General features: G+C 34.0%; 2 protein-coding genes across 2 annotated transcripts in view; both read right to left on the reverse strand.

Annotated features, from left to right (window-relative positions):
* The window catches only part of LOC123246342 (zinc finger protein 271-like), a 498,115-nt gene that overhangs the window by 405,218 nt on the left and 77,283 nt on the right, over positions 1 to 15,614 (reverse strand).
* LOC123244915 (olfactory receptor 12D2-like) lies at positions 4,170 to 5,111 on the reverse strand. The gene has a single exon (XM_044673576.1). It carries the CDS (start codon positions 5,109 to 5,111, stop codon positions 4,170 to 4,172), a length of 942 nt encoding a protein of 313 aa, XP_044529511.1.

Raw genomic sequence — 15,614 nt, forward strand, 5'->3', positions numbered from 1 at the left:
ATGTAAAAGAATGCTATCCACATTGAGAGAAAGAACTATGGGAATAAAAATGCAAAAGCAAAACATGTGACATCACTTATCACATGTATATATGGGCATATGATTTGGAGTCTAGGCTTTTTAAAAAATCACTCTATAGCAAAAAAGAAATAAGAATCAAGTAAAAACATTTGTACAACACAGTGAAATTTCTTGTCAACTCTGGGAGCGGGGAGGAAAGAGGGGAGGGAAAGAAAATGAATCATGGAAACATGGAAAAATATTCTAAAAATAAATAAATAAAATTATTAAAAAACAATATAACTATTGGAAGAGAAGGGTTGACATTTGTGAATGATATGCTGTCTTAGAAAATTTCAAAGTATAAGCAAAGATACTAATTGAGAAAAGCAATTCTTGTTTTCCCAGCAGTTTTTAGTCAATAGTGAGTTCTTCCAAAAGCTGGGATCTTTGGATTAGTCAAACATTAAGTTACTATGGTCATTTACTACTGCATTTTGAGTGCCTAATATATTCTACTGACCTACTCTATTTCTTAGCTAGTACTCAATTATTTTGATGGTTGCCACTTTATACCACAGTTTGAGATTCAGTACAACTAAGCAATCTTCCTTCATATTTTTTCACTAATTCCCTTGATATTCTTGACCCTTTGTTCTTCCAGATGAATTTTATAACTTTTGGGCAGTTTGACTGGTGGTAAATTAATTTAGGTAAAATCATCATTTTATTATATTGACTCAGCCTATCCATGAGCAATTACTATTTTTTTCCAATTATTCATTTCTGACTTTGTATGGAAAGTGTTTTGTAGTGTGATTATATAGTTTCTGGTTTATCTTGGCAAGTGGACTCCCCAGGTACTTTATATTGCCTAAAGCTATTTTAAATGAGATTTCTTTTTTCTATCTCTTGCTGCTGGGCTTTATTAGTAGTCTATAAAAATGCTGGTGATTTATGTTGATTCATTTTACTTCAGCAAATTTGCTAAATCTGTTAATTGTTTCAATAATATTTTTGGTTTATTTTCTAGGATCCTCTAAGTATACCATCATATCATCTGTAAAGAGTAATAGCTCTGTTTCCTCATTTCCTATTCTAATTTATTCTCTTGTTGCTATGGCTAGAATCCCTAGCACAATATTGTAATTATCATAATGAGCATCCTTGCTTCACCACTAATCTTATTGGGAAGGCTTCTAGTTTATTCCCATTGCAAAAAAAAAATGTCTGTTGATAGTTTTTAGATAGATATTATTTATCTTTGAGGAATGTTCCATTTATTCCAGTGTTCACAATTTCATAATAACAAATGTACAACCTATATCATATTAACCTGCCATCTTGGGGAAGGGAGAAGGATGGGAGAACATGAATCACAAAATGTCAGAAAATGATTATTAAAAACTGTATCAATATGTAATCTGGGAAAAATTAAAATTTTAATTAAAAAAGAATTAGTAAACAAAAAATAATTCTTATGTATTATGCATACTTAGAGTAGAATACATAAGATCACCCAAAATATCATCAATGTTTCTAGTCATTGTAGCCAAATAGTAGGCTCCCAGCCTACCATCTAAAATAAGTCCTTATGCTTTATTTGTGCTTTATTTATTTCTTCTGATGCAGCTCTGGATGAGACTGGGAAACAACAGTCAAAGTTCCTCTTTGGAAGTCAGTAAAATCTACAAATGTGGGAGAGACAGGGAAGAAATATAAAAAGAGACAGGAATAGCACTTCCTCGATAATTCCCCAACTCCCATTCAAATTGGCAGGCCAAGTCTCTGAAGGACAACTATTTTTATTTCCTCAGAGCTCTAAGGCTAATCCTGAAGATCTAGATGCTCTAGCAGCAACACTGACAAAATTTCACCATTATACTTCCAACTGATTATCAACAAATACAGCATATTCTGGAAAGATTGTTTCCTGTGATTACTTTAGAGAAGAAAAAAAGAAAAAAATAGGCTAACTCATTTTAGAGAGAATAAATTTCATACTTTTCTTAAGGAGAAATATTTTAAAGATTCTTAATCAGTTTTTAAAGTAAATTGAATGGTGAGGATAAATTTCAATACCAATGAAAAGGAGCCACCAAAAGTTATATATTGCAAGCTGGAGGTTGTTAGAAATAAAAATATCTGAACCATCATACCAAGTTGAAGATCCAACAGTATCCCTGCTCCTAGCCTGTGATAAAAATCTCATTTCAATATACAACAGTCTGTTTTATAGGTTTTTTACAGTCAATTAACATAAGGGATTAATAAAACCAAATGTACAGAATGTTACTACAAATAATAGACTGACATAATCAGACATAATTCATTATCCTTACTCTGGGAAGAGACTTAAAGATAAAACAAAAGCATCTCTCTGGGTCATAAATCCTCCACAAAAGCAAATACTATCTTATCCTTCTAATACATTTCTAATTTCTACAACTGGCTCAATGATTGTTTCTTTTATCTTTATAAAGAGTCAGGATTCAGTCAAGCTGTGTACTTTATCATTCCAACATTGATAACGAAAGCTCTTAATTTTATTGGTGGCTATAATATTCAATAATACTATAATAGTCTATCTTTTCTACTACCATAATTAATATTATATTATAATAATTGATATCTACCACACAGTTTACCAATTGGTTCTCTTACTAAAATCATAATTACAGTTACTACCTTAAGGATTATATATGATTCCATGCTTTATAATCACTGACATAAAATAATAAAAGCAATTTCCTTTTCAGGGTCATTCTTGCTATAAACTTTCTCATGGAAAAAATACTGTAAATCCACATGTCTACTTCATTATTGCTTCTATTTTTAATAAATTGTATCTATTCAGTAATTTAATATTGAATTTTAAAGAAATTAGTTATATATGAAGAAAGAGGCTTTAGTTTGTTAAATACTTGCTAATTAATGAAATGGGATGGGATTGAGTTAATCAATTAACATGAAAGACTTTAAGTTTATTAATGACAATTATTAACTATAACTATATATGTATGTATATCCCTGGATATCATAGAGCTCAGGACTTGTATCATATTACTTTCATACACATAGGGTTATGGGTGTTCTCCAATTTGATACATATATTTTTCTGAATCTACTTTTTCTTCACAATTTATTAATAGTTTATATTTATATAAATCAGATTTTTTAAGCCTTAACAATATCCATAATATGTTGATTGGCTTTCCTTCAATTTGCTTTTTTATTACAAGGCCAGATTCTCTGTTCTAAATGATAGGAATCAATAAAAAGGAATTCATAAAAAGAAATAAAATTAAAAAATAAAAAAAGTAAAACTTTAAATCTATCAATATAAATGTCAGTTTTCCACTTGAAATTTTCAAAAATGTTATTTTCTATTTTAATTCCAATGTTAGTATATTTTCCAAAAAAATTCCAATTTTATGAGTTTGTAGTTTTGCTTTTGTTTAAAAATTGCAATCAGAAGACAGCATGATATTCTGGAAAGGATATCAGAGTTGGGAACAAAAGTTATAGGTTAAAATCATTGTTCTACATTCCAGATCTCGAACAAAACACATAAACTCTCAGGGCTCAATTTTCCAATATATCATATCAGAAATTTTGGTTAACACCCTATTGCTTTATGATCTAGCTCTTAATCTTCAATACACTAGTAAATGTTTAACAATTGCCTCCCCAAAAGAGAAAAAAAAGTATAAATGGCACTTATAATTTTAATCTGCCTAACTTATAGTTTATCCATAATTGTTTTAAGATTATACAATTAACAAATTACTAAATCAGGCTCTAATATGTGGCTTTTGCCAATGTACAATGTGTAAATATTCACACTAAAATTTTAACAATCTTTCTTCATGGTCCACTTTCAGATGCCTCCAGCACAATTCTATTCTTTATACACCATCACTACTTATAAAGGAAGGCATAAATATGTTCCAGAAGTCATGAGGCTTTACTGGGAGAGGTCAGAGAAGCAATCCACAGAGTTTTCAACTCTTGGTCCCATAGAAAGCTCATCTGTTATATTCCTGTCATCACCACAAATAAACAATGCCATGGCGGTTGATGCTAATACACCATATATCTGAGGATAGAAATTCCATTACCCATTATGCTTTTCTACACACTTAAAACACTCCCTTTAGAAGAGTTTTCTAAAGTTGCTTAGACCACAGTTTCTTTCTCATGGCTTTGTTTAGTGCCCCCTTCACATCTTTGTTCCTCAAGGTATAAATCACTGGATTCAGAACTGGTGTGACCACACTGTACATGATGGCCACTATTCGATCCTGATTCATGGAACTACCTGAGGAGGGGCGGATATAGGTGAAGACTACAGGTACATAGAGCAATATTACCACCATGAAGTGGGAAGCACAAGTGGACAATGCCTTCTGAAGCATACTACAGGACCGACTTTTGAAGAGGAGAAAACTGATTATGTAGAAATAGGAAAGAAGTATAAAGAAGAAAGAGCCCATGGCAATGGTTCCAGTGACTGTTTCAACCATCCACTGGTTCAGCTCAGTGTTTCCACAAGCCACCTCCAGTAGTGGCTTGATGTCACAAAAGAAGTGGTGGATGTGATTAGATCCACAGAAGGTCAAGCGAGAAGTCATGATGGAATGAAGCAAAGCATAGGAGAAACCAGTGATCCAGCTTGTAGCAGCTAAGCAGAGGCACACTTGGTGGTTCATGAGAAGCATATAACGGAGTGGATTACAGATGGCCACAAAGCGATCAAAGGCCATGACATCCATGAGGATGGCCTCTGTGCTACCAAGGAAATGAAAGAAGTGCAGTTGGATGATACAACCCATAAAGGAAATTGTCTTGTGGGTGGAAAGGAAATCATCTAGCACTTTGGGAAGTGTCACTGTGGAGTACCAGATGTCCAGACAGGAGAGGTTGCCCAAGAAGAAATACATGGGGGAATGGAGTCGAGGTTCATAGATGACAATTGCCAGGATGGCACCATTCCCAATAAGGATAAGAATGTAGATGGTAAGGAAAACTGCAAAGAGGAATGGTTCAAGTTCCTGAGTATCTGTAATTCCAAGAAGCAGGAACTCATTTACTGAAGTATAGTTAGTCATTTCTGCAAAAGAAAATAAAAAGGTAAAAACTACTAACTTTGGCTCATTAAATCAGTTATGGTTCCCTTGGTTGCTCATTCCCTCCTACTTGGATAACTGTGATAATTCTAAAGGTAAAAATGTGGATGAGCACTGACATGGGCCCCCTTGGTATATAGATATGTAGATTATATATATTATTCACTTTAATACTCTACTTCCAAAAATGACACCAAAACATCAGAATATTGTGTTTCATTGGTGTAAAGAAATCAAATTATTGTTAATAGTTTAGAATCTAATGACAAAACTATAATATTCAAAGGGCAGGTTCAATGTATTTTCTAAACTTTTTTCCTTCTCCAACATCTTACATAATTTCATATACATGGTAGGGTAGGATGTATATGATGTTCAGGGAGGACTAGCACCTCTGCTGTGAGGATTTCTGAGATCCTTTCCAGGGATGGTCATCTATCTTTAGTGTCTGCCTTTCACCCAACACTTACTTGTGGCTCTCCGAGAAGCTGTAGTATACACAACAACCATACCTTAGTGAACCTGTCTCAGCAACTAGGCTAAATCAGGTTTATGGTAACTGATGGGCCTCAAACCCATCAGTGAGTTAGGGGGATGTCTGCCCAAGCATGTGAAGACTTCCCCTGGCAGAATGGGTAGATGAGAACAACTATGCTTAGAACAATACCTTCCACTAACAATGTAATTTACAATAAGCCCAATATGCTTATGCAACTTAAATGTTGAAGGTCACACTATTTCTAAAACAAAGCCAAGGTCTTCCTAGAAGTCTTCAGTAGAATCTACAACCCACTCCCCTCCCCTCCTCCACATGAAATTTTCTCCTTTGTTTAAGCTCACCATCCCTAAACAAACTGGGGGTCCCAGAACAGGACTTTACAGTTTGCACTTGTGTTTTAACCCTTTAATTAATATTGAAAATATGTGCAGAATGCTATTTCTCACTTAATCATCCATAGATTGTAGAGTAAGCTACTGTTGATCAATATAGAAAAAACGTATATAGCTTTACAAAGAGTTCAGTATATTCAACTACCTTCCACAAAAGGAATGAAAAGCATCTCCTAATCAATTTTGATAGTAAAACATAAATACTTTCTTCAGGAACAGTCTAAAAATTAATATTCAAACCTAATGACAAAAGAAGGAAGTCAAGAGGATAATCAATATGGAAAAACAGATTATGCTTCCCTCCTGCTATGGGGCACAAGCTTGGTTATCACTCAGTAATACTTTCTAGTCTATCAGGTAAGTATTGAACTATAAAGCACAAAGTATTATGTTCTTGAAAGATTCTCTTACCTGATAACATTTTCAAATCCAGGAATTAGAAAGTTCCTCAAGTTTGGCAAATATGACAATGTTTGAAAGGCAGTGGAACAATGTAGTGACTGTAAGATAATCAATTTCCCCATCTGCAGAAACTTCTTATCCATCTTGTGATATGCTGCCTGTATCTGTAAGAATAATACAGCTCAAGCACAAGTCTTAAGTAAAAGGGTCTCTGGGGTGTCAGAAAATACTGATTAGATAACTTTTTACAGAATGTTTTTCTATGCATAAACAGGAGGCAATATCCTTGGGGATCTTGTCTCCTGAGTTTGTTTCTTCTTGCTCCCTCATTTCTCCCATGTTCCATTATCTCTCTTCAATTTCAAAACCCTAGACAAATTACTCAGGGATATCATGCTCCTTGTTTTCTACCACAGATCTCTATCATTAACATGCTTACCTTTCCAATGATACAATTCCTTTCATAGCCTTTTAAGGAAAGTAGAAAGTAATATACAATAGTGTTTCCTATTTTTTCTTATATTTCCAGATATTTTCCCTTTCCTATCAGATTACATACATATATTAGCAAAAGAGTATTCACTTCACGAGGTTGACCAAAAAAATTGAAAATAAGTTCTTAAAGAAAATAAAGCCAGGGATCCAATGGTTATAAAAAATAATAACTCATATTTATATTGGGCTTAGAGACTTTCAAGAACCTTTTATCACTATAACTCTGTAAAATAGATAGTGCTAGTAATTTTATGGTATTTCATACATGAAGTAATTGAGATTCAGCATGGGAAAATGCCATGTCCATGATCACATAACTGAAAAGTTTCAGAACTAGTGTTTTATCCCAGATTTGCTCATTCCAAATCTATTCATTCATAAAACAACAAATATTTATTAAACACTATTATGAACAGTGTATAAAACAATAGGAATACAAAAACAAAAGAGAAATTATTCCTTTCTTCAGTGACATTAAAGTTTGAAGAGAGAGAAAACCAACACATACATAAATAAATATGACATTTAAAATCAACCACTAGACGATTTTGTAGGGGGAAACATTAGAACTGGGGAACTAGGAAAAGATAGAAGCTAAATCTTAAAGGAAACTAGGGATTGCATGAGGTGGAAGTAAGAAAGGGCAAAAAGGTTATAGGGCCAGTGGGAAGCTGTGAAGCATTGTAGGGTCAGAATTAGAAAATAAGCCAACTATAGATGAACCATAGAGGCTCTGTGTTGGGAGCCAATCACAGAAATAGGGTCTTTGATAGGGCCTTTTATCTGGATTCCCATTGTGATCAATACGGCTGATAGAGCTTTGTGATTGATTCTGGTAGCCTAAGCCTGAAAGGCTTGGCTACTAGGAGATTGGTTATGTTGTGAGGAGGATTACTTAGTTATTATTTAGGAGACCTAACAGAAAGGGCTTGAGAATTCCAAATGGAATGGGGAAGCAGGAAGTGTGCCTCTCTCTCTGAGATGGACTCCATGGTGGATGGGACAAGTTGTAACTGACCCTAGGAGACCTCAGATTTCCAGAGATCCTGAAGGAAGACTGACATCTATCTGTGGGAGATTTTGGTAGAGACTATTAATCCCAACCTGAGTTGCAGGTTAACTTGGGCTGGGTTAGTTCCCAAAATCTACCCACCTGAAAGAGTACTGCTAGTGGTCCTGGAGGAGATGGAACATTGCTGGAGTGAGTCTGGACTCTGCTGTGAGGGTACCCACTTCAGTCCTGCTATTCTCTGGACCCTGTCTTGCTTAGGTCTCAGTTGAGTATATATAAGTCCCTCCCCTGACCCTGTGCTTTGCCCTTAGTCTGAGAGTGTAGAAACCCCTATTCCCATCCTTTACCATAGTTCCCTTAATTAAATTTGTTATAAAACCTTGTCATTTGCTTGCCAGTTTCCATAGGCCTTGTCTAGATGGTGCTGAGTGGCAGTTAGGCCTAACTGCCACTTCTATTAACAGACATTTCCTTAGCAGTTAAATCCAGTCTCCCTACCTTGTTTGGTCCTACCTTTTGTCATTCCTATCTCCCTCACACCCTTCTGGACCCACATTTAATATTTAAGTCAACTCCCCTGGTTTAACCCATAATAGTTAATCCAAAATAATTTACCCCTCCTAGAGGCTCCTTTTTTGGAAGTCATTGAGAGAAACAGAGTCTACAATAGATATTTTCATCTGGACCCCATCAAAAGATCAATGCAGTCCAGCAAGGCTATGCTTTGACCTTTTTGCTCTGAATCAGAACGCAGACAGGACGGGCTATCTAAAATAAAAATCTGAAACTCTTCTCTGATTCCTTTTATGATCCATACCTTTTCTTATTGGAAAGCATTATAATCTGATTTCCTAGGAAGCTTTAAGTTCTTAGTAAACCAGCACTTAATGAGTAAACAGCCTTTTTTCACTCAGCAGAGTCAAGTTGCAGCTGTTGATATATCTCTCATACTGCTCCAGGCATCCCAAGGTCACAGAGTGGTGAGCTCAGGCAAAATTCCACTTTTAGATAAAGTGAGGCTTATTTTTAACCTTGGGACTTTTTCTCATCCGGCATTATCTTCATGAGAAAATTCTTTGTAAAACTATATACCAATGATGAGGTAATTCTGTGTCTGTGCAACTGTGAAACTTCTTTGGGCTTTGGATGAAAGGGTTTTTTGTTGAATACTGTATAAAATAAAATCTTGAGCTCATTGCCAGTCAAAGGAGCAGCCATGAGCTGACAGATGGTCTCCAGTTTCATTCTTTCTCATCTAAACCCTTTCCTTATCAGATTCCTGGAGCTGTTGGAGAGCTTTCAACAGCTCTGAAGGATATTAATGCATAGGCTGACTAAAAAAGACCAAAAAAAATCTCAGTTCATCAAAATCTTTAAACATCAAAATGAGGAAAAAGAGTTTGTTTGTGTTAGAAGTAATAGGGAACTTTTTAAGTTTATTGAATTCAGAATAAAATCACATCTTTTGTTATATACTATGTTGCCTTTTACCATTTTGTCTGCTTATTCATTCAATGTTTATTTATAGAGTTTATTGTTATTTATTATATTCATTGTTAATTAACATTTATTGATTTGTTGGTATGCAAAATTTATTAAATTATTAACTGTGGAGGGAATAACAATGAGATATAGAATAATGAGAAAATAAACAATATTTATAAGTGATTCAAGGAAGAAAATGCTTTAATAATAATATATTTTCCCTAGTTACATATAAAAACAATTTTAACATACATTTTTTAAATTCTCCCCCTCCATGTAAAGCATTTTTTCATTTTAGTCACTTCGTGGAAGAGAACTCAAACAAGTAACAATGAAGAAAGTGAAAATTAGTATGTTTCCATCACCATTCAGACTCTATCATTTCTTTCTCTGGAGGTGGATGGTAGTTTTCATTATGAGTTCTTTCGGATTGTCACGGATTACTGTATTGATGAGAATAGCTAAATTCACAATTGTTCATCATATATAATACTGCAATTACTGTATACAATGTTCTGACTCTGTTCACTTTACTTTGTGTCAGTTCATGTAAGCCTTTCCAGGTTTTTCTAACATTTCTTATAACACAATACTATTCCTTTACAATCATAGATCACACCTTATTCAACCATTCCTCAGTTAATGAACATCCCCTAGATTTCCAATTTTTTTGCTACCACAAAAAGAACTGCTATAAAAGTTTTTGTACAAACTGGTATTTTTCCCTTTTTTATCTCTTCAGGTCAGTCTCATTATGATATTGATGGATCAAAGGATCTGTATAGTTTTAAAGCTCTCTGAGTATAGTTCCAAGTTGCTCTCCAGAACAGGATGGATTAGTTTACAACTCCAGCAACAGAGCATTAGTGTCCCAATTTTCCCACATTCTCTCCAAAATTTATCATTTTCATTTTCTGTCATTTTAGCCAATCTGATAGGTGTGGGGTGGTACCTTGGATTGTTTTAATTTGAATTTCTCTAATAAAAAATGATTTAGAGATAGGTAGGTAGCACAGTAGAAAGAGCACTAGGTCTGGAACTGGGAGGACCTAAGTTGAAATCTGACCTCAGATACTTCTTAACTATGTGACCCTGAACAAGTCACTTAACTGTGATTGCCTAGCCCTTACCACTCTTCTGTTTTAGGATTGATAATGATAATAAGACAGAAGGTAAGGGTTTTTAAAGGGTTTCGGAACATTTTTTTCATATGACTATAGATAGCTTTGATTTCTTTGTCTGAAAATTTCCTGTTCAATTTTTTTTACCATTTATCAACTAGGGAATGATTCATCTTCTTATGAAGTTGAATTAATTTTCCATATATCTGGAGTCTTTATCAGAGATATTTGCTATAAATTTTTCCCCAGTTTTCTGCTTTCCTTCTAATCTTGGTTGCACTGGTTTTGGCTGTGTAAAATCTCTTCAATTTAATATAATCGAAATCGTCCATTTTACAACCTATAATCCTCTCCATCTCCTATTTGGTCATAAATACTTCCCTTGTTCATAGATCTAACAAATAAACTATTCCATGCTCTTCTAATTTGCCTATGGCTATTATGCTTTTTGCCTAAATCATGTACCCATTTTGACCTGATCTCAGTTTATAGTGTGAGATCTACTAATTTCTTCCAAACTGCTTTCCAGTTTTCCTAGCACTTTCTGTCAAATAGTGAGTTCTTATCCCAAAAGCTTAGATCTGTATTTATCAAATATCAAAATAATATGGTCATTTACTACTATGTATCATGTACATAATCTATTCCACTGATCCACAAATCTATTTCACCAGATTGTTTTGATGACTACTACTTGGAAATACAGTTTGAGATAGAGTACTGCTAGACCACTTTCCTTCACATTTTTTGTAGAAATATTCTTGACTTTTCATTCTTCGAGATTAATTTTTTCTAGACCTATAAAAATTTTAGGAAGTTTTATTAGTAGGGTATTGAATAAGCAGATTAGTTTACATAGAATTGTCATGTTTATTATATTGGCTCAGTTTACTCATAAACATCTAATATTTTTCCAAGTCCTTAGAACTAACTTTATTTGTGGGAAAAGTATTTTATAATTGTGCTCATATCGTTTCTAGGTTTGTCTTGGCAGATAGATATCCAAGTACTTTAAATTAACTACAATTAGTTTAATGTGGAATACATTTTTTTCTATCTCTTGTAGCTGGGTTTTCTTGGTAATGTGTAGAAATCTTGATAATTTATGTAGGTATATTTTGAATTCTGCAACTTTACTAAAGATGTTAATTATTTCAACTAATGTTTTAATTGGTTCTCTAGGATTCCTTAAAACTTTTTTCAGATTGTGATATAATAAACCAAAGAAATAAACCCTTTAACAAGAGATTCAGTTTACTTTAATGAAGCCGTATTGACACTTTACTGAAAGGTTACATGCCATAGTTACTAAAACTGTGTGTTCTGCATTGTTACCAAACAAGTACTTTCACTTTCGTATTCAAAAAGTAGCTCAAAAACTGTATTAACTGTCATAGTAGTTAGAAGAACTATCCACAAGTAGAGGTTGGGTTACTAAGCAATTTAAGATGATATAGAAAGAAAGAAATAAAATGGGGGGGGGGGGAAGGGGGAAATAGAAGATGGCACCAAGAGAAACTAGAAGAAATAAGAAAAATAGGGTAATTTATACTACATAAAGACTGGCATGGGAGGGGGAGAGGAAGAACACAATTATAAGAAAGAGAGGAAGAACACAATTATAAGAAAGAGAGGAAGTATAGGTAATACTTAAACTTTACTCTCAGTGGAATCAATTCTGAGAAGGAAGAGCATTTAGATCTATTGGGGTATCTAATTCTATCTTACCCTACAGGGAAGTTGAGAGGGAAAAACCAAGGTGGGGGGAGTGGGATAGGAAGTACCAAAAGGGAGGAAAAGAGAGGAGGGAGGGAATTTAATAGAAGATAAAGGAAAATAAGAGGGTAATAAGAAGGGAAGGGGTGGCTAGGGAAGTAAAATAAAGGTGGGAGTTAGGGGACTGAGTAAAAGCAAACCACTGGTTTAAAAGGAAATAGTGAAAGAAGGAAGGGCAGGACTAGGAGAAGAAATCAAAATGATGGAGAATACACAGGTGGTAATTATAAATCTGAATATGAATGAGATGAACTCACCCATAAAATGGAAGCAAATAGCAGAGAGGGTTAGAAAACAAAATCCTACCATATGTTGTCTACAAGAAAGACACATGGGACAGGTAGACATAAACAGAGTAAAGGTAAAAAGCTGGAGCAAAAAGAAAAAAAAAGGCAGGAGTTGCAATCACGATATCTGACAAAACCAAAGTAAAAATAAATCTAGTTAAAAGAGATAGGGAAGTCAGGCCTAGAGACGGGAGGTCCTAGGTTCAAATCTGGCCTCAGACACTTCTCAGCTGTGTGACCTTGGGCAAGTCACTTGACCCCCATTGCCTACCCTTACCACTCTTCTGCCTTGGAGCCAATACATAGTATTGACTCCAAGACAGAAGGTAAGGGTTTAAAAAAAAAGAGAGATAGGGAAGGAAATTACATTCTGATAAAAGGTAATATGGACAATGAAGAAATATCATTACTCAACATGTTTGCACCAAATGGTACAGCATCCAAAATTTTAGAAGAGAAATTATTGGATGTTAAGGAAGAAATAGATAGTAAAACAATACTAGCAGGAGACCTGAACCTACTTCTATCAGATCTGGATAAATCAAACCAAAAAATAAATAAGGAAGAGGTAAGAGTTGTGAATGAAATCTTAGAAAAATTGGAGTTAATCAATATATGGAGAAAAATAAATAGGGACAAAAAGGAATACACGTTATTTTCAGCAGCACATGGTACATTGACAAGATTGACCAGGTACTATGGCATAAAAACATGGCAAACAAATGCAAAAAAGCAGAAATAATAAAAGCAACCTTTTCAGATCATAATGCAATAAAAAAATAATAATTACCAAGGGTACATGGAGAGGCAAATCAAAAATTAATTAGAAATTAAAGAATATTATTCTCCAAAATTGGTTAAAGAATCAATCATAGAAACAATTAATAATTTCATTGAAGAAAATGACAATGATGAGACATCATACCAAAATCTATGGGATGCAGCCAAATCAGTACCTGGGCGGGGGGGGGGGGGGGAATTTATATCCTTGAGTACATATATTAACAAATTAGGGAGGGCAGAAGTCAATGAATAGGCCAAACAAATTAAAAAACTAGAAATAGAACAAATTAAAAATCCCCAGATGAAAGATAAATTAGAAATCCTAAAAATTAAAAGAGAAATTAATAAAATTGAAAGTAAAAGGACTATTGAATTAACAAATAAGACTAGAAACTGGTTCTTTGAAAAAACAAATAAAAAAGATAAAACATTGGTTAATCTAATTTTAAAAAAAGGAAAGAAGAAAACCAACTTAACAGTAAGAAAGATGAAAAGGGCAGCCTCACCTCTAATGAAGAGGAAATTAAAGCAATCATTAAAAACTATTTTACCCAATTATATGGGAATAAATATAGCAATCTAGGAGATATGGATGAATATTTACAAAAATATAAATTGCCTCAATTAACAGAAGAAAAAATAGAATACTTAAATAATCCAATATCAGAAAAAGAAATCAAACAAGTCATCAAAGAACTCCCTAAGAAAAAATCCCCAGGGCCTGATGGATTCACAAGTGAATTCTATCAAACATTCAAAGAACAACTAATCCCAATACTATACAAACAATTTGACTTAATAAGCAAAGAAGGAGTTCTACCAAATTCCTTTTATGACACAAATATGATACTGATTCCAAAACCAGGCAGGTCAAAAACATAGAAAGAAAACTACAGACCAATCTTAATAAACACAGATGCAAAAAACTTAAATTGAATACTAGCAAAAAGACTCCAGCAAGTGATCACGAGGGTTATTCATTATGATCAGGTGTGATTTATACCAGGAATGCAAGGATAGTTCAATATTAGGAAAGCCATCTACATAATTTATCATATCAACAAGCAAACCAACAAAAATCACATGATTATCTCAATAGATGCTGGAAAAGCCTTTGACAAAATACAACACTTGTTCCTACTGAAAACACTAGAAAGTATAGGAATAGAAGGGCCTTTCATAAAAATAATAAACAGTAAATATTTAAAACCATCAGCAAGGATCATCTGCAATGGGGATAAATTAGAAGCATTCCCAATAATATCAGGGGTGAAATAAGGAGGCTCGTTATCACCTCTATTATTTAACATGGTACCACAAAGAGTAGCTGTATCAATTAGAGAAGGAAAAGAAATTGAAGGTATTAAAATAGGCAATTAGGAGACCAAGCTATCACTCTTTGCAGATGATATGATGGTCTACTTAAAGAATCCTAGAGAATCAACTAAAAAGCTAGTGGAAATAATCAAAAACTTTAGCAAATTTGCAGGATCCAAAATAAACCCACATCCATCATCAGTATTTCTATATATTTCCAACACATCCCAGGAGCAAGAGGTAGAAAGAGAAATTGCATTTAAAAATCACCCTAGATAATATAAAATACTTAGGAATCTATCTGCCAAGACAAACACAAGAATTATACAAACACAACTACAAAAGACTTTCCACACAATTAAAACTAGATCTAAACAATTAGATAAACATTAATTGCTCATGGGTAGGATGAGCTACAATCTTACCAAAATTAATTTACTTATTTAGTACCATACCTATCAAACTACCAAAAAACTTTTTTACTGAATTAGAAAAAATTATAACAAAGTTCATTTGGAAGAACAAAAGACCAAGAATATCAAGGGAAATAATGAAAAAAAAATGTGAAGGAAGATGGCCTAGCAGTACCAGGTCTTAAACTGTTGTGTTAGTTAAAATCACCTGGGGTTCTATTTGGAAGGATTGAACCTCAATATAGTGTTTGACAAACTTCTGTGGACCTGTGGGGGTCCTTAAAACTACATTTCCGTGGTCCAATGGGTTTCATGGGTTTCCTGTTTTGGATGACGTATTCAAGGTGAGGGACTGTTTGGAATTAGGGGGAAGTGACTTGGAACTTCTGCTTTAGCTACCTGAGCTCGTGGAGAGAGGAAAGGTAAATGGCAGAGGTGTGATGTTGGAATAGGTTTCTTACAGGCCCGTGGTCAGTTTATCTCTATCAGCATGGCTTTTATTA

Source organism: Gracilinanus agilis, chromosome 4 (assembly GCF_016433145.1).
Source record: "Gracilinanus agilis isolate LMUSP501 chromosome 4, AgileGrace, whole genome shotgun sequence".
NCBI lineage: Eukaryota > Metazoa > Chordata > Mammalia > Didelphimorphia > Didelphidae > Gracilinanus > Gracilinanus agilis.